At 43.5% G+C, this 19,671-nt stretch overlaps 2 protein-coding genes across 3 annotated transcripts in view; one reads left to right on the top strand and one right to left on the bottom strand.

Annotated features, from left to right (window-relative positions):
* sema5ba (sema domain, seven thrombospondin repeats (type 1 and type 1-like), transmembrane domain (TM) and short cytoplasmic domain, (semaphorin) 5Ba) overlaps positions 1-12,487 on the top strand; it is a 111,477-nt gene extending 98,990 nt beyond the window's left edge. Inside the window, exons 18-22 of one of the 2 annotated variants that reach the window (XM_088352592.1) lie at positions 658-828; positions 2,871-2,999; positions 4,916-4,960; positions 6,672-6,877; positions 10,150-12,487. In XM_088352592.1, coding sequence (XP_088208718.1) covers positions 658-828; positions 2,871-2,999; positions 4,916-4,960; positions 6,672-6,877; positions 10,150-10,326 — 728 coding nt within the window. In that variant the 3' untranslated portion in view covers positions 10,327-12,487. The remainder of the gene's footprint in view (positions 1-657; positions 829-2,870; positions 3,000-4,915; positions 4,961-6,671; positions 6,878-10,149) is intronic. The other variant, XM_088352593.1, reaches the window with a different exon arrangement.
* A 4,349-nt stretch (positions 12,488-16,836) lies between these two features.
* slc49a4 (solute carrier family 49 member 4) overlaps positions 16,837-19,671 on the bottom strand; it is a 33,504-nt gene continuing 30,669 nt past the window's right edge. Inside the window, exon 9 of the mRNA XM_088352212.1 lies at positions 16,837-16,978. Coding sequence (XP_088208338.1) covers positions 16,863-16,978 — 116 coding nt within the window. The 3' untranslated portion in view covers positions 16,837-16,862. The remainder of the gene's footprint in view (positions 16,979-19,671) is intronic.

The following is a 19,671-nucleotide window of genomic DNA, read 5'->3' as shown; positions in this document are numbered from 1 at the left end:
GAGAGAAAATAGTGCTATCGTTTAGCAGTAACAAAAAACCTAAAACGAGTAACAAGGTATATCTCTTGACAGTTTTATTTAACAGTTACAAAAAAAGAAAAGCCAAAAGAAGTTCCAAGACACGTTTTCAGTTTTGTGCACTCGTTTTGGGTGGTGATTTTGGTGAGACCGTCGTTGGGCTTCGGCCCAAAATATACGCAGAGAGGAGATATGGCAAAAAGGGAACGCGCTTTATCGCATTCGGGACGCGTTCAAAATTCCAGACGTTCAACATTGGTCTTTATAGTGTTCTCAAATAAAGTTTAGATATCTCGTAAAGGTCGTCCGCCTCGGCAACAAGGTCATCCCAGGACCCTCACCAGATGCCTACATACAGAGTTATTATCCACATTCCACAACAGTGACGGATTCATTTTTTGTAGCCTTTTTCTGAGCTTTTTTTGTTTTATATGTAATTTTCTAATTCAATTTTGAATGGTATTTTACGCTTTTTCTTTGTCAGATTTCTATTTAAGATTTATTTGAACTAGTTTTGTTTTTTTAACTTTCACACACTGTTCCTTTAAAATGTGACCGTATAGAATGAAATGATCATCCAGAAAAAGACAAATGAAAAAAAAAAACCTAAGTGAGGACGGCGATTGGCTGTGTTTTCAGTGAAGGGGGCGTGGTCGTGCTGGTCGTCCTGGTCGCAGTGCTCGGCTTTGTGCGGCGGCGGCCACTACCAGCGCAGCCGCGCCTGCGCCATGCCGCCCCCTGCCGGCGGAGGCGACATCTGCATCGGCCTGCACACGGAGGAGGCGCTCTGCAACACGCACGCTTGCGAAGGTCAGTTCCACACTCTTCGCTTTTTCTCATCTTTTTTAATAATCATTCTGGACAAATAAGAAGGGATTTTCTTTCGATTTTGGTTTGAATTTATTTGTAGATTTATTTGGAGGATTTTTTCGGATAACCTTTTTATAGTTTTGTCTTTATTTCTTTCTTTTTATTTTGGGGGTGAGTTTCTTCTTTTTAAATGAGCCTTTTTTTTAGAGGATTCTGAAACTCAACGCTTTCCCCTATCGACGGCTTCTATTCTCTCCGCTGTTCTGGCAAACTCCACTTTGGCGACCCTTTCTCCATAGCAGGCTTCGCACCAGGGCTTGAAACCAGGGCAGAAACTAAACGTTCATTTCATCCTCCATGAATCTTTCCATCGATCCACGAATCGGATTTCTTAAAGACGTTTTTTGAATGTCCTCTATGATTCAAATATTGATGTTTTAGACGGAGAAAAAAAAAATGAGCGCACGACGCAACAGAATATTCTGTAATAGAAAACAATAAACAATCCATATCAATTCCTTTGACAATAAGAAAAATACATAGATATGCTATACGCTTGCAAACGCGTACGATACTCTTTTCCTCCCACATTAGCCGAACATCATATTATATTTTGACTTTTCATACAAATCAAAAAGAAAATTTCATCTCATTTGTAGCCAAAAATAAATCTATCTACAAGAAATGTCAACCCACTTATCAAAATTTGTCTTTTTGGGGGGGGTTCAATCTTTGAATAAGATCAACATTCCCAATATGAAAATCCATCCATCCATTATCTGGATTGCTTATCCTCAGTAGGGTCGCAGGGGTGCTGGAGCCCATCCCAGCTATCCTCGGGCAGTGGGCAGGGGACACCCTCAACCGGTCTCAGGGCACACAGGGACAGACAACTCACTCGCTCATTCACACCTAGGGACAATTTGGACCAGCCAATTCACCTGACATGCGTGTTTTTTGCATTGCGGGAGGAAATCGGAGGAAACCCACGCAAGCACGGGGAGAACATGCAAACTCCACACAGGAGGTTCGTTCTCATGACTTCAGAACTGTACCGCACACGCGCTAACCACTGTGCCGCCTTCTTCATAAGAATCTGACTCTTACCCTTTCCCTTGAAAATGGTTAACGTAGTTCTCTCGAGCAAACAGTCAAATGTCAGGACCAGAACGAAGGCAGGACCCACTAGCGTGTATTTTTCTTAGTTGTATTAGGAAGAAGGGAAGAAGGGAAAGGGTAGTATACAGGATCTGTAGATTGTTGGTCGCGGGGAGCAGGTTACTCCGACGCGGAAGTCGTATTTCCGTGGCGAGCGAAGGCAGTGTCGGGAGCGGGGAAAAACAAGTCGGTGGCAGGGACGGGGGAACAGAGACATAATCAAACAGGAATCAGGACCTGAAAGCATCAATGTCAAAAGGCTTGCCTAGCGTGAGCAGAGGTTTGCAGATGGACTCACAACCGGGGACAGGAATACGGGGTTTTAAAAAGTGACAGGGAGCCAATCAGCGTCCGAGGCAGTTGGCGCCAAAGGAGCGGGCACAACTGATTCAAATCGGTAATCAAACTCAAAATTAGAACATTCATGACAAGTTTGTGAAGTAATGATGCAAAAAGTAACATTCGAAAAAAAAAGATTATTTTTTTTCTGTTGAATTCCTTTCTTTTCTTTCCTTTTGCTTTTTTTTCCTCCTTTTTCCTTTTTGGCCACTTTTTAAAATGTCTTTTTTTTTCATCCTTTTGGTCTTTCTTTGAGAAAGGCTGCCTAAAAAAACGTCTCATTCTCCATAGTTTGTTTCCTTGGACTCACTACACAAGGGAGCCACGTCGAGTGGACCAATATCACACACTGTCGCTTTAAGAAGAGCAGAATGTTTTAGTGGAAAACCCTTATGGCCTCAGTTCACCCGGACCCTAGCTTCAGCGGACCCCCGCCCCGCATAGCGTATCCGTTTGGCTCGGCGCTCGGGTTTTTTCTGCCGTTCCGGGTTTTTTTCCACTTTTGGGGTTCGGTTCTCGCTGGGGTTTTGTGTTTTTGCGCGCAGGCGGCTGGATGGCCTGGTCGCTGTGGTCGGCCTGCGACGATTCGGGGACGCGGACCAGGACTCGAACCTGCGGCGCGGCCCCCTGCGCGGGCAACGCCACCCAACGCCGGGACTGCAACGAAATACCAGGTCTGGGATTCTACAATTCAAGCCACTTAGCAGTCTCTTTTTTTTTGTACAAATAAAAAACGGCTTTGACATTTTTGGGTTGTTGTTCTTAATGAATGACCTCATTTGGGCAGCTTGTCATTTTGAAACAAAATAACATTTTTTTAAAACGAGTTCGTTTTTTAATATAAATTCATCAAATAAATAAAATAATTGATGGTTGTTTAAAAAAAAAAAAACAAAACAGGAATGTTTTTTTGGGATTGTCTTTTGAAACAAAACAACAACATTTTTAGGCATTGTTTTCAAAACAAGATCAAATAAATAAAATAATAAATAAATAAAATAAATTGTTATCAAACAACACCAACCGAAAATATTAAAAAAAAATATTTGGGAAAAATGATGTTTAAAAAATATATATATTAAAAACATACTAAAGGCTAAAAAAACTAAATCCACAAAAACGTTTGACTTTTTTACTATTGATAAGCGCACGGATCGACCAGTATCATGTTACTACTATTAAATTATTAGCAGCTTTTCTAACCAATGATCGGGCTGCTTAGCTGTTCCGAGGGGACCACTTGTCGCCCGCTGGCTCCACGTTGCTGACCCCTCTTCTAACCTATTTTTGGGGGTTGCAGAAAATCGGGTGGACTCGACCCAGCAAGTATAGACCCTTTCGTTTGTTAGTAAACATTGTAAAGTATCTGGTGGGCGGGGCTTAGCCCGGAGGCAGAAGAATCCTCGGGCTGGTCAGGAGACAGAGGAAAAGAACGTTGTCGTCGCCGCTAGATGTCGTGTTTGCGTGACGGGAAAAAAAATTGTGATTGTAAATTGAAGTTTTACAGGATCCCAGGGGACACTCCTCATCAAAGAAAAAGATGAAAGTGTCGTTTAAATACATTTAGGCGAAAAGATTGGACCGAGGCACTCGTCAAAAATGCTCGGGTTTGCGGCGCGCACTTCTTATCAGAGAAATGAAATGTTTGATTGTTGCTAGCCAGTCCACATGACGTATTACGTTAGCAAAGCATCTTGTTATTTTTTTTAACTAGCTCCTTAAACCCTGCTAGCAGCCGCTTGGTGATGAAAACACGCACACATTGCAAACAAATATTAGCTACACATCCAAGTTATGTATAGGATACATTTTATTATTCATGTATTTATTCATTTATTTATTATTTAGTAAAAGATTGATAGATAAATAGATAGATAGATAAATACTTTATTCATCCCAGCAGGGAAATTCAAACTTCCAGCAGTCTCCTTTTGTTTATTAACAGATGAACAGGATGGCCTCAGGGTGCTGTGTTGTAGTTTAGCAACAGCGGAGTGAGTGACGTCACGCGCGAGGCCAAAAGTTCGACGTCCCTGCAGCAGATGGAAATCTTGGTGCCCAGGGTGACACCGCCCCCCTGTTCACGTAGATAGCGAGTCTGCCTCCTCTCCGCTTCCTGAAGGCTTTTGTGTCTCTGTCTGCCCTAACGGCGCTGAAGCCGGGTAGCTTCAGGTAGCTCCACGTTAGCGTCCGGGACCTTTTTGATGAGTGCCCCGGTCCAATCTTTTTGCATGAATGCATTTAACCACTATTTTCTTTGATCAGAAATGTCCACTGGGATCCTGTAAGACTTGAATTGACTTGAATATTCCTGCACCTTAACACACAACCTGACGCCAACTTGCGGCAACGACGGCTTTCTTTTCCTCTGTCTCCTGACCAACGCAGGTCGTGACGTCAGCTTATAAAAGGCTCGATTCGAGGATTGGTCCATTTTCGATCTGAATTTGGGTTATTTGCAAAAACAAGTAGCGTTGTGTCTCGTGTTGTCCCCATAGAGTACAAATCATCCTATCTGCATGCCCCCCCCCCTTCCACGCATGTGTGTCGTGTGGTGTCTTATGGTGTGTTTGTGTCTTTCTTCCTGCAGTCATCTTACCCGCATCCAGCTTTGACAAGGACCAACACTGCGGAAGTGAGTAGATAGGCGGTGTTTGGCGCCCCCATCAAGCCCCTCCCCCATCAATGTGCATGCTGTTTACATCTTTTTCTTTTGTTTATGACAAAAAACCCAAAACGGGATCCAAAATGGAACACCCGCTACAGGTCCTTCTAGGTACAAAACTTTAGGGCGGGGGTCGGTAACCTGCGGCTCTTCTCGGAGATCGAATGGCGTTCTCGCAAATCTTTGCGTTTTTCCGATTTTGGATTTTTCAAAAACGATACAAGAACGTGCTAAGCCGACGCTGCGTGTTCCACATTTTGGGGGTTTCCCAACTTAATTTTTATTTTGGTGCATCCCCGGTTTTCACGGGTTCTCAAAGATCCAGTCCAAAAACTGCAAAGGCAGGAACAAAAACACTTCAGAAAAGGAGTTGACTTCATATAAGGAAATCCCCCTTCCATGATGATAAAAAATAATACACAGATATTATCGACATCAAATTTAGGTTCTTCATATGTCATACAGTAGAAGTGTGTTTTAAGCTTGGATCAAAACATTTCCACTGAGGTTGCAGATCCTATCTCAGGGGGAAGAGCATTCTGCAGCACCAAGGCCCCCAATGGAAAACACTGTCGGATTTCTTCTTGGCTCTTGGGATCACGAGTAGATCAGCGTTTTCAGAGTGAAGGCTCCTGACCAGAACATAGGGGGAAATTCAATCTGAAAGATATGAGGGAGCGAGTCCATGCAGGATTTTGTATACTACCATCAGAACCTTCAAATCACATCTTAAGCTAACAGGGAGTCAGTGCAGGTTAGCTAAAATCGGGGTCATGTCATCAAACTTTCTTCTCGCTGCAGCATTTTGTACCAGCTGAAGGCTCTTGATATCGGACTTTGGGAGACCGGAGAGTAGTGCATTAAAATCATTGAGAAGTAAAAAATAACAAACAAACAAAAACAAAAGTGTTCAAAGTCTTCAAGAAGAGCATTCAATGTTCTCTTGAGATAGCCTGGATTGGGATTTGAGGCCATCTTTACAGGAACAGGTAAGAGGTTAAAATAAACAAAGCACCCTGTGGGCTCTTGGTTCAGGGCAGGTGATGACGCGGTGTGATTTCTGCCAAGTGCTCTGAATGTCAAAGTGAAGCGCAGGTAAACGGCATGAGCAACTATGCCTCACTTTGTAGCCAAATACCTTGTCATCAAGTGAGTACTGTGCAGCATTTTGAAGCCGCTGCATGCTCTTGATTTTGGACTTGGAGAGACTGGAGAGTAGTGCATTATGGTCATCAAGATGGGAGGTCACAAACGCGTGAGTTATAATCTCTGCATCTGACCAAGACAGCATAGGACGAATTTTAGCAATATTGCCAAGATGGAAGAAATGGGTTCTAGTCATATTCCTAACGTGTGTTTTAAAGGATGGATCGGGGTCCTTCATAAGCTCTAGAATAGAAGTGTTTTATGCCTAGATTGAAACAGTTCCACTGAGGTTGCAGACCCAATCTCGGGGGCAAAGCATTCCACAGCAGTGGGGAACCTGCGGATTTCTTCTTGGCTCTTGGAATCACGAGTAGACCAGCATTTTCTGAGCGAAGGCTGTGAGCAGGACCTTAACAGGGAATTTAAATAGGATAGATACGAAGTCGGTGCATGATTTTTTTATAATCCGGCGAGAAGCCGGAAATCGGACCTTAAGCCGGCAACGAGGTGATGATTGGTTGTCCTCCCTCCGCAGCGTTCACCGCCGTCCACCTGATGGCCACGGGGGTGTCCTGCTTCCTGGGCGCGGGTCTTCTGTCCTTCCTGGTCTACGTCTACTACCAACGCTTCCACAAAACCTCGCAGGAGTCCTCCGTCATCCATCCCACCACGCCCAACCACCTCAACTACAAGGGCAACGTCACGCCCAAGAACGAGAAGTACACGCCCATGGAGTTCAAGGTCACTGACGATTTGTTTTCACTTTAAATTATCCGTTCGGGGGGTTTTCCCCGTCGAGGGAATAGTCTTAGACCCCCGATCGTTCCGACCGAACGGACTGTTGAGGAACAAAGTCGTCACTGAAATCCGTCATGCCACGTACTAGAGCAGGGGTGTCAAACAGGCGGCCCACGGGCCATATCAGACCCACTAAGGGATTAAATCCGGCCCGCCAGACGACGCTCAGAGAAGCGCAAGAGAAAAATGATCTGCAGGTTGAAATATGTCCACTTGATGTTGCCAAAGCCGGTACTTTTCTTTCTCCTTCTTCCTTCCCTTTTTCTCAAACTCTCTCATTCACTCTGTCATTTTCTTTCTTTGTTCCTCTTTGTTTCTTTCTGTGTCTGGTTGCCTCCATTTTCTCTAGCTTCCTTTTTTTCCCCTTTCCTCTCTTACTTTCCCTCTCTCTCATTCTTTCTTTCTATTTCTCTTTAGATTTCTTTCTTTTGCTCTTTTCTTTCCCCCGTTCTCACTATTTATCTTTTTATCTCTTGTTTCTATCTCTCTCCCTCTCTCTTTCTTCGTCCCACCCTCTACTTCTCTCTTTTATTTCTTTTCTTTTTTGTTTCTCTCTTATCTTCTAGTCCGGCCCCCGAGAGAATGTTTGTTCTATCGTGTGGCCCCAGAGTTGAAATGAGTTTGACACCCCTGTATTAGAGGAAAGTGCAAACTCGAAATGTACTCATCACAGAAACATCAGTCTGAAAGGAGATACTCCAAAACGTGAAAGTAACTCACTCAAAAGTCTTGTAATACTCCACGCGTGAAACCATTCCCCAGAGAATCCGATCGTGTCATTATTGACTCCAAAACACATGGACGGATAAAAAGAAAATACGCCTAAAAGCGTCCCTGCCTCATTAGACGATCGTCCCTTTGGTTCCATGACTCCCCTTTCAAAATCAACATAAAAATCCAATTCTTTTCAATACTTGCGTCAGCCTCTGACTTCTGGCCATTCGCAAGCTTTCTTTCACCGTCCTTATCCTGTGAAATCCTACGAGGACCCGTCGCGACCCATGGAGGTTCAAAAATCAATTGCTAATAGCGACTGGTGAGCCAATGACGTAAATATCTCCGAAAATCAAACCATCCGATTTATTCAGACTCAAAATATCGAATGTTGATCGACTCGATCCTAAAGGCTATTCCACGGACGGATTAAAAGAAAATACGCCTAAAAGCGTCCCTGCCTCATTAGACGATCGTCCGTTCGGTTCCATGACTCCCCTTTCAAAAAAAAAAAAATCCAATTCTTTTCAATACTGACTGTTGGCCAATCACAAGCTTTCACCGTCCTTAGCCTGTGACAAGGGCCCATTGTGACCCATCGAGCTTGAAAAATCTATAGCTAGGAGCGACCGGTGAGCCAATGACATTTTCAACGTAAATTTCTCCGAAAATCAAACCCTCCGATTTATTTAGACCCAAAATATCGAACGTTGATCGACTCGATCCTAAAGGCTACCCCTAACGGCCGTCGAGGTTTAAGCTAACCGGCTGTCGAACGCTAATGTTTTTTAACTTTAGCGCTCCCATAAAAGGCTTCGGAACGGAGCCAACAGCTAAGATTTAAGACCCATAAATGTTCAATCTTGTTTTATTTACGACTTTTAGCGCCGCCTTGCTTTTGACACGCCGGTATGAATCATTTGCCTGTTAACCGCCCGCAATTCCCAGCCTCTTCGAACGCATCCTCTGCGTTTTTTCTTTCAATTTTGAGAAAAAAATTGCGTCCGAGATCTCTTCCCTCATTTGGGTCTCCGTGACGGCGTCCGACGTGAAACTCCATCGCGTTTGTTTTAATGGTATTTGCCGGCGCTCGCGAAAACAGGAGGCCCCCGAACGCATCCGTCACCGTGAATTAGCTTCCTTGAACGCGCGTGTCGGTGCGACGCCCTCGCTTGTGTCAAGAAAATGAATCTTTGAATCTTTGGGAGGAATTTCAAGCTTTAGTTTTACGAGGATGATTAAAGCCGAGTCGCTATTCCGTTTAGCGGACGAGGTACTTTGGAGGCAGACGTGGCATTCGGGGATGCTGGGGAAAAGGAGGTTTCCATACTTTACAAGTTCTTAACATATATAGTGTTTGTTTCGAGCATATGTTGGTTTGATTCACTTCCATTTCCCAGACCGCCCACACACTCTCAATCGCTGGGCAGAGGAAGTGGGGGCTCCTCGATGTGTGGACAAAAATCCGATCAAAGACATTCTTGCCATCTAGTGGTGATTTATAATACTGGGATTATTCCCAGGGACTTGATACTTACTGATTGGCAGTGCCAAAGCCTCTATCATAGTTTAAAAAAAAAAAACAAACACATTTTTTATATTTTGGCACTCAGGGGACAATGCTTCTGAAAATGTATTCATATAAGTTAACCCCTTATGTATTATTGGAAAAGTGCAAATCCTTGGGATCTAAAATCATCTCATCAGAGAAAGCTCCCCATCGGTCCCAAACCAGATACCCCAAAACTATAAAACCGGTATAGCTCACCAATAACGTGCTCTGTTCGTCAGGGATTCTCTGCAAACATGGTCTGGTTAAATTCACGATAGTCTAGGGAATCTAAAAGTTCCAAATATTGACTCCAAAACTCACCAAAGTGCCGACAGATGAAAACAAATCCGCCTAAAAGCATGCCTGCATTATTTGATATTCGTTTCTTAAGTCTGTTTGGTTCAATTACCCCCCTTTGAAAATAAACAGCCTTGTCAGATATTTCCCTATATGGTTGTTAGCCTCCGACCTTTTGAGTGACACCACTTTTGGCCAATTGTAAGCTTTCTTTCCCAGTCCTTAGCATGTGACAACGAAGAGGGCGTCAAAAACCAATAATGACAGATTCAAATGTGGATAGACACATTGGTAAGCCACTGAAGTTCCTGATGTAATTTAACACAAGATCTGTATTGATATCAGAACTGAAAATGAATGTGTGAGTATTTAACCCGGGATCTATTTTTACGCGCGATTATCACACACAATCACGGATTGCCTTCTAGAAAGAGAAGTCACACATTTACAACTCTTTTACAATGTCTAAAAATGGGCTAAAGTTAAATACACAGTTGCGTAACGGGAAGTCTCCAAAAACGCTTTGACGCAGCTTTAGAAAAAAGTCAACTACAATGTTTAGTTTTTCAAATTGTGATCCAATTTGACCAGGTAAGGCTTCAATCCTGTGGTCTGGGCATCCCTGATTTTGACGGTGTTTTTTTACGTACAGACGCTGAACAAAAACAAACTTCTTCCGGACGAGCGCTCCAACCTGTTCCCGCCTTCGTTGCCCCAAGCCAACGTCTACACCACCACCTACTACCCGCCGGGCCTGGGGAAATTCGACTACCAACCCAACCCCTCCCCCTCCCCCTGCCGGACTTACAACCACACCAACAACAGCTGAGGCTCCCGTCGGAAGCCCCCTCTGACTCCCCGTCGCCGGACCCCGCTTCCCCTCCAGGACCTTAAAGGAAAGACGCCCCGCTTCCAAAAGTCCCGCCGAAGACTGGAAGGAGGCCTAAAAAGGGGGAGGCGGTCCCTGAAAAAACCCGCCCACGCGGAATAGGGCTCCCGCGGATAGTCCGCTCGGACCCCTCAGAGGACAAACGGACGCTTGCGTTGAACCAGGGTTCGGACTAAGCTAGCAGATCAGATGGTTGAAAGTTAGGAGTTAGGGCTTCTAAGTAGGGTTTTAGGTTTGAGAAATTGGATGGGGTTTTCAAGTCGGAGGACTTAAAACCCTAATCACGACGAGCGGATCAAAAGCCTAGGGTTTTAGAGTAGGCGATCGAGATGGACTTAGGGCTTCAAACTAGGGTTTTTGTCATCGGATGGGATCATTAAATTCAAAAACCTTAATTCCGATTGGGGTTTTAAATCAACAGTTCAAGAGCAAATCATCAAGATGGAGATAGTTTTATCAAATGTTTTTTCAAATTCACATTTCGAAAAAAATTTCATTTTTTTCCAGGAAGAATATTTCCATTCAAAACCTTAACCATGGTTGGGGATTTAAATTAGGGGTCTAAAGTTTTAGAGTAGATGTTCAAGAGCAATGGGTTCTGCTATCAAATTAAGGTACTGAATGAGGAATGATTTAAAGTTGTATTATTTTAAAGTCAAAAAATTGGTTCATTTTTCAAATTAAGGTTTCAAGAAAGGATTGTGGTTCAGCATCCAAAATGGACTTGCATTTTTAAAATGAGGGTTTCAAATTAGAATGTCAAGTCAGGATGATGGTTTAGAGTAGTGTGTCGAGTCGAAGTAATCATTTAAAAAAAGTCAAATTTGGGAATTAAGCCATGGTTAGGGTTTCAAGCGCTGTTTACCAGTCCAACCCTGGTTAGGGTTCAAATAACAGCGTCAAGCGTGGTAATTTTAAAGCAAAAAAACGGGACTCCAAGTTTTGGTGTCAAGGAAGGATTGGGGTTTGGGTCTCTGACTAGGATTTGTATTTTGAAAATGAGGGTTTCAAATCAGAATGTCAAAGCTGGATGATGGTTTCAAGTCCAGGGAATCATTGAAAAAGTCTTAGCATTTCAATTTTGAGGATCACATTTGGGCTTAAAAAGTCATTGTTAGGATTTCAAGCATGATTTATGAATCCAACCACAATTAGGGTTTCTAATTTTCAGGGTTCAAATTACAATTTAAAGCAAAGATTGATGATACAAATTGAAGTTTCGAGTCCAGGTCTGGTTCTGAAAATTCCATGGCTGTTTCAAAGCTATTCATTTTCCAACCTCAAACCTGATTTGACGTTTGTCTTGAAACCCTCATGTTGAACCCAATCTTTATTCACAACCCTTATTTTTCTGAAAGTAAACCTGGATTGAAGCCCCGCCCCACCCAACAGTCATTTAGAACCCCAACCCGAGCTCGGCACCCTTGCAGCCTTACCCCTCCGTCCATTTGAAGCCTTTTGGCGACCGGTAGCTTTAGCGTCCTCACTAACTCGTTTCTTATTGGTTGCTAATCTCACAAAATTGGAATCCAGCCCGCGTTACCGACACGATCCGGGAACTTTGGCGTCCACACGTCTGTGTGTTTGCACTGGTGAAAATGTGGAACTGCGGACTTTTGCACGATGACACGCTGGCCTAAAGGGAATCGTGCGCGACGGCGTCACGACTGTCGTGCCGCGTGCAAACAGGTAAGGGGTCGGGGAACCTATGGCCGGCGAGCCGAATACGGTCCTTTTCGGGAGTACAAGTGGCTCGGAGAACCAATGAAGCTTGTGTTTATTGAATTTGGTCTTCAAATATTTCACGTGACGCTCTTATGGCTCTCGAAGAGAAGAAGGTTCCCGGCCCCGAGCGACACTTACCCGTTCCTGTACACGTATGTATATTCCGTGTTTGTTTTTAGGGAAGCCTTCTTCTGGTCTGCGTAGGCACGCATCCGAATGTCCCAAGACTTTTTGTGTCTTTTCTATGCAAACCTCGGCGTTTTGCGGTCCACACTGTGAAGCTTTTTTTGCTACTCTCTATTTTTGTACGGGCAGCGACGCCGACATTCAATAAAAACCCGGAAAGGGACCGGCGCGCGGACGCAGACACACGCGATCGGGATCTCCGCTCTTCTTTTTGTCCAGGATCTTCGGTCTTTTCTTTAGGTGGATTAGAAAATAACTGAGTTTGGATTGAGAGAGGACATTTATTTTAGTAGTTTGTGTCTTTGTCTCTTGGCGTTTCAGGCAATCGCCATCCAAGTGGCATCAAATTATGTTTTTGGTGTCAAACGTGCAACCCCGGGCTGGATCCGGGCCACGAGACAACGACGACAAAAGTGCGAGTTAACAATTAGCCGCACTTTCAAATATGTCCACTCGATGACGCCAAGACCGGGCGCCACTCTCCTCTCTCCATCCAGCAACTGCTTCTCCTCAGTAGGGTCGCAGGGGTGCTGGAGCCCATCCCAGCGGTTTTCGAGCAGTGGGCAGGGGACACCCTCAACTGCTTGCCAGCCAATCAGAGGGCATATATTCACACCTAGGGACAATTGGGACCAGCCAATTAACTAGGAAAAAAACAAAGTGCCCAGGGTAAACCCACAAAAGCACAGAATAATCATGCAAATCCCGCACGGGGGAGGTTGCGGTAGCTGGACTTGAACCCTGGACCTCTACACTGTGGGGCTGTGCGCTAACCACCCTATATGTCTTTCTCCGAGTCCCTCTTTTCTCTAACTTTCTGTCCTCACTCTCTTGCACGCTCGCTCTCTTGCTCTCTCACTTTCTTTCTCTCTCTCTCTCTCTGTCTGTCTCTCTCTCGCTCTGTCTCTCTCTCTCTCTCAAAACCCTTGGCTTTCTCTTTCTCTCTCTCTCTCTCAAAACCCTTGGTTTTCTGTCTTTCTCTCTCTCTCTCTCTCTCAAAACCCTTGGTTTTCTGTCTTTCTCTCTCTCTCTCTCTCAAAACCCTTGGTTTTCTGTCTTTCTCTCAACAGGTCAAAGAGGCGGTCACCAGGCTGGTAAGATTCCTTTATAATGAAAAAAGCCCAAAATATCTTCAATTCTCCAGAAAGTTACGTTGTGACGACAGTGAGAAGCTGATGGTCCTCACTTTTGTGACTCTTGCTGACGTTACGATGGACTTTTGACGTGTCTTGGAGAGCAAAGTCCACTTCTCTCAAATGTATACGCACTAATGGACGATTGTGTTCTGAGACCCTCACAAATCGTTGTATCTGACTTTTGGGCTTGGGAATGACCGAGCTTAATTCTTTTTTACCTTATGAGTTTGTGTGAGTTTTTTTTTCTTTTGTCATGGATACTCGCTAGCTGCTAAACTCATCTCTAGTCTTCAAATAGAAGAAAAAGTATACAGTGGTACCTCTATTTACAAATCTAAATCGTTCTGGGAGTTGCTTCGTAACCTGAGACGCCTTTACAATGGAAATGTGCCAATCCCTTCCGAGACTCGCAAACGTATATTTATTTCAAATAAATCATAAAAGAGCATTCCACCAAGAAACTAATGCATGTTAGGCTAAAATGACCGCACAATGAACATAAAATGAGAGGCGCATCGTGTCGAAAAAACTAAGAATAAAAGACAAAATCAAAATATGATTTTACCTTTTAACTGGCCTCTTGATCTACTGGTCAACAGTAGGGTTTTTGGCCTGCTGTTTCTTAAAAAAACTGATCCAATGACGTCTGCTCTTGCCGGTGTTTGACGATCTATCGCAAGCATAATTAACAATTGTGTGACTTGTCAACACTTTCTGGGCGATTCCACAAATTTTGAGAATTTGTGGAATTTTGCCCAAAACATTTGGGGCATTATGCATACGAAATATAGTTAGCTGACCTCGCACAATGGCAATGACTTAATGCAAACGGCTACATGCCAATGAGTATATTCGTACGACGACATGCTAACAAGTCACACAACTCGTTACTGCTAATGCTATAAGCGCGAGTGGCAATGAGTTGGTCTTGTCACGGGTTCAGAGGTCTGTGAAAGAGGACGCAGGAGAATAGACCGCTTTATGATTACAGAGTGGTTTTGGTCTGAGCTGGGGTTAGGGTCAGACTATTATTTGAAGGTTTACTGGTAGCTTAATGTTTAATATGTGTCTTACAATTGAAAAGTTGTGGATTCAATCCCCAGGACAGACATTACAAAACTATAAGATCAGGGTTTTTGTTGAAGCACCTAAAACCCTAAACCTAGCTCTAAAATTAGAATGCCAGATATTGTACTGTCTTGACTGAGGTTTGAACCCATAACGAAACCAATGACATACTAGAGTAATACTATCTGAGCCACCAATGCTGATGTAGCCACGAAATCAAAACTCTTACTAAACAAGCTCCAGGAAAAACCAGTATTCCTTAAAGGCTACAATGTTGTTTAGATACTGTAACAGCATTGGTAGCTTAACTGGTTAGATGGCTGTATTACACTCACATGTGTCCGGGGTCGAGCCCTGGTCAGGACAGTCCTGGGTTTTTTGTCAGCACAACCAAAAGCCTTGTCCCAAACAAAATGCTAAACCTGGAAATAGAACTGCCTAGACTGGGAAATGAACTCACAGGTCTGTGAATGAACTACAGTCATTTTACCATTTGAGCCACGAGTGCTGATGAAAATATCAATCAAAACTCTCATGTTAACCCTAGTTTCAACCAACAACCTTAACCAACGTTATACTCAAAAACCTTCACCTTTGCTCCAACCTAAACCCTACCCCTTGCTCTGACACAAATTAACGAACCACGGTTCCAACCCTAGTGACCAAAAAAAACGCTTACGCCAACTAAAACCTGAACTCTAACTTCCACCAAAAACACAAAATCAGCTCTAAGAAAAACTTGAACGCAACCAAAACCTGGATGTTGATTGGCTGGGAAATAAATCCTTAACCCCATGAGTATAATACAAATTTATTCCCAGTTACATTACAGGTTCATTTAGATTGATAAATAGATCCTTTATTCATCCCCGTAGGGAAATCGACACTTCCAGCAGTAGTCCTGTGTTGAAAAATAAAAGAAATAGAATACAAAAATACCCAATATGACGTTTTGCTATAGAGTATTTAAATAGTATACACACTGTCATAAAAATAGGGTAATATGCAAATGTGGGGTGGGGTTTCATGTGGGCTTTTACTCCCCCGGGTCGAATTAAAGAGCCTCAGGGCATGAGGAAGAAATGATCTCAGTCTGTCGGTGGAATAAGACCATAAACCTAGCACCCAAAAAAATAAAAACATAACACCCCTAAACTTGTACTGGTTTGACTGGGAATTGCACACACAACTCTGTGAGCGTATCATACAGGCTTCTTCTGTTTCTGGCCAAAACTCTTAACCCTAACACGAACCAAACTGACCCCCAGTTTTCAGTATTTTAATTTACAATTGTAAATAAGAGTATATACAGTCGGGAGAATATCTCCATGAGGAGAAATTCAGCATTGTAGTACCTACTTTGTGATGGCTCTCTTGTTTTTAACCGATGCGACATCCTCTTCCCCTAACCCTGTAATTATGCAAGAGTAAAGTCGCGTTATTAAGGTGGTACGTGACTTGACATTGTTTACACCGGAAACTATTAAAACTGTGTTGGCAAGGACGAACTATAATGGAATCTGATGAAACTCCCCTCAAAGGTTTTCTCCTGGTATCTACGCGATTCACATAGGTCACCCTTTCTGAGAGATCTGAAGGCCTGCCTGATATACAGCTTTTTAGTTTTCTCTCCTGTGTCAAAAAACAAAACAAGTTTGTGTCCCGGTCAGCTCGAGTCAATCATCACAACTTTATGACTCATAAAAACATTTTTAATAAGATTAATATCAAGGTGCTAAAGTTTTCCCCCACAGGGAGCAATGGTTTACAAGCCGAACCCTAAAATAAGGAAAAGAGTCCAGCGCGACAGCAAAGGACAAAACTTGCTGGACAAACAAACAACTAAAACCATTTTTTGCGCTTTGTGCAAAACAAAAAGATCCTTGCGATACCCTTTTTGGTTTTCGTCCCGCTCGCAAAAACCCGGAGACGCTTAAAAAAAAAAGGACGTAAACAACCTTCGGAAGGCTCACCGCACTTTTGTGCTCAAATCGAATCATAAACAGGTTTAAAAACGTCTTTAAAAAGGTAAACATTAGGTTTGGTTAAAGAAGCTAGCCCGGTTATCGCTCTCCTCTGGAGAAAAAAAACCATATCGGTGGATCCCTGTTAAAAACCACCTTTTCTTTCCCTTTACAACCCCACGCACTCGGTAGCGTTCGCTTAAAAGTGTCCCAAAAAACCACTTTGACGTGTCCTCCGGTTCATGTTAGGACACAACCGACGAGGAAATGTCTCGTTCGGCTTGTCCAGAAAAAGGAAAGGGGAAGTCCTCGTTGCACAAAACTGACTCCAAGTCCCTTTTCTTGGCGGCGTTTTGTGCAAAAAACAAACAAACAAAAAAAAAGAAGGTCTGTCTTGCTAGACGGAGACAAAGACGTCCAGGTAGAGACGGTCGTAGGACTCTCGGAAGAAGAGGATGAGCACCAGGCTGAAGATGCAGGAACCCGTCAGGCACCAGTTCAGCCAAGACAGTTCTGTGGACGCACATAGAGGAGACCGCTTCAGGCTTCGTGGACAAATTCAAGCACTTTTTTTAAGCACTTTCAAGGACACTTCTTCCAGTACCTGATCAAAAGAACATTTTTTAGGGGGGGTTGCCATCCGTGACCAGAACAAAATCGCTATCTTGCTGCTAACAATGGGCTGCAATAAACTGACAAGAATTCTGCCATTCTGCTTTAATGGGTCATACTCGTTGACAAAAACGGAAAGTGCTCAAAAGTGTCGACTGAGAATGGAGTTAAATACAAAAGGACATTACAATGTTCAAAATGTCATGCCATTTTTGTTTGTATTGAGAAAAAAAAAGATTTTAAAATATGTAAATTAACATTTTATAAATGTTATTGGCGCCCTCTGTGGACGAAACTGGTACTACAACTCTCAGTGTCGCAATGTAATTGTGTACACTCGTATTTGTATTGATTTCACGTACTTAGTGGGTCATAAATCACGCGATACAACCAATCGATGATCTAATAAGTTGCCGACGCTTTTAATAATCCGTTTTAACAGATTGCCCGATGCGTTGCTGCAGCCCTACAGAAAAGTAACATTGTGCTGCCATTAAGACACTTGTTGGCGGTCTGTGTCTGCAGCTGTCAATCTTAATCATTTTGGCATTAGCATAGTTGCGACAACATTTAAAACTAAACTCAATGCACTGACTAACATTCAGAAGCCTGATATGATTTTCTTTTAATGTCGCACGATCTTAAGCGCTCCCATCTCTTGCGCATTTGACAGAATGATAGAGAGGAGACCAAGTATTACGACGACCTACATGAAAAAAATCGAATTGGGCTTCTGAATTTGAATCAGTACACTACATTGAGTATATGAATACTAATTTGACAAATTAAGTTGCGCAGAGGTAAATATTAAGATTGACAGTTGCGTCCCAAAACGGCACAACGTGACATTGTCTGTACTAAATATTTCTTTGCCGATTCTGCCAAGATCGCGATCTTACTCCAGTGGGACAGTGAGAATCTCGTTCATCCATTGATGGCGAGGTACTTGGCTACAAAGCCAGTCATATTTGCTCACGCCGTTGACCTGCGCTTCACTTTGACATTCAGAGCACTTGGCAGAAATCACACCGTGTCATCACCTGCCACGGGCCAAGAGCCCTCAGGGTGCTTTGTTTTAATGAACCCCTTACTGTTCCTGTAAAATTGGCCTGAAATCCCGATCCAAGATATGACGAGTACATTGAAAGCTCTTCTTGAAGACTTGAAACGCTTATGGTCTCTTTTGAAACAGACGATTAGATTACCGGAGCCGACTGACGAGTTTTGAGGAAAAAGGGGAATCATGGAGAGAAAGGAATGAATTACAACAAGGATCTGTGGGTATTATGGTGTGTTTTGGGGGGAATATTTGAGACTTTTAGATTTACCGGACTCCTGTGATTATAACTTGACCGTATTCGCGGGGAATCATTGCGCGTGTGGAATATGACCTCACTCTATTGGTGACTTATACCAGCTTTAGAGTTTTAAGATATCCTGTTTCGAACCGATGAGTATTTTGAAATCATATCTCGAATTTGAAGAGTTTCCATCGACACGCGGCCCGACGGATTTCAGTGACCGGTGACGTCGCGAAGACGGAACTTCGTTTATCCAGGTTTCCGAGGGAGTCCGGAATTGGCGGCGATCTCCGAAGGAAACGGCCGAATCTGCCGGCTACGGCTTTGGCGAGGAAAGGAAGGGCCAAGGTCGTAAACGGGAGGGCGGCGAGGTTGGCCGAGCGTGACCGTCACGGTGCCGTGATGGAGGAGGGGGACGGGGGAGTGTCACGGAGCGGCTCGATTGTTTCCGATAGGATGAGCGCTTCGCCGTCACGCTGAGAAGATTTGGATCTTGAAATGTCACACACTCCGTTGGCGGTCAGGAGGGAAGAGGGGTTTATGATGGGTGGATTCGCTCAGAAGGCAATTAAGAATTTTGGTAAGCTAGGTGAGTAAGGAACAAGAATTACTACCGGTGGGTCGGTCGGTGAGGTAGGAGTATCTGATACGGGTACGTAGCCAGGTACGAGATATAGGCAGGTACGAAGGTAAGACAATAGAAATAGGTGGATAAGAATATAACATTTGGTAAGAAAGTAATATTAGTTAGCTGTTGGGGCTTCACCATGAACCAAAATGAGAATTTTGTCATCGATGTCAACGTTGTAACGTTGTGTAACATCGAGATTCGACGCGGCTTTTCAGGGTAAATCACGTCCTATTGAGACTTTAAAGAGAAAAAGAGAGAACAAATAATGATTATGGCCCAATAATCATAATGAAAGGAAAAACAATCGTGCATTGTAACAATCGTTCAATGAAAATGTTTCATGCAATAGTATTATTGTTGGTGTTCGAGAACAGAAAAGTAGCCCGGAAAATGCACTTTTCTTTTAAAATACAAAAAGAAAAAGAAAAATCCCACCGAATTTGCGATACAGGTCTGAAAAATGGCAGTCTGGTTTCTTTTTCCAAAATCCAGAAGCTTGAGTAGGTGTCTAGGTACATATGAAAGGAGACACACGTATGTAGGTAAAAAAGGAGTGGAGCAAATGAGTTAGGTTACAAAATGAAGGTGCTTATGTACAAAAGGGCAGCACGGTGGAGCAGTGGTTAGCGCGTGTGCGGCACAGTTCTGAGGTCATGAGATCG

Source organism: Urocampus carinirostris, chromosome 14 (assembly GCF_059441175.1).
Source record: "Urocampus carinirostris isolate Australia breed hairy pipefish chromosome 14, RoL_Ucar_1.0, whole genome shotgun sequence".
Taxonomy (NCBI): domain Eukaryota; kingdom Metazoa; phylum Chordata; class Actinopteri; order Syngnathiformes; family Syngnathidae; genus Urocampus; species Urocampus carinirostris.
The sequence above is the reverse complement of the archived record's forward strand: the minus strand, read 5'-3'. Positions and strand labels throughout refer to the sequence as shown.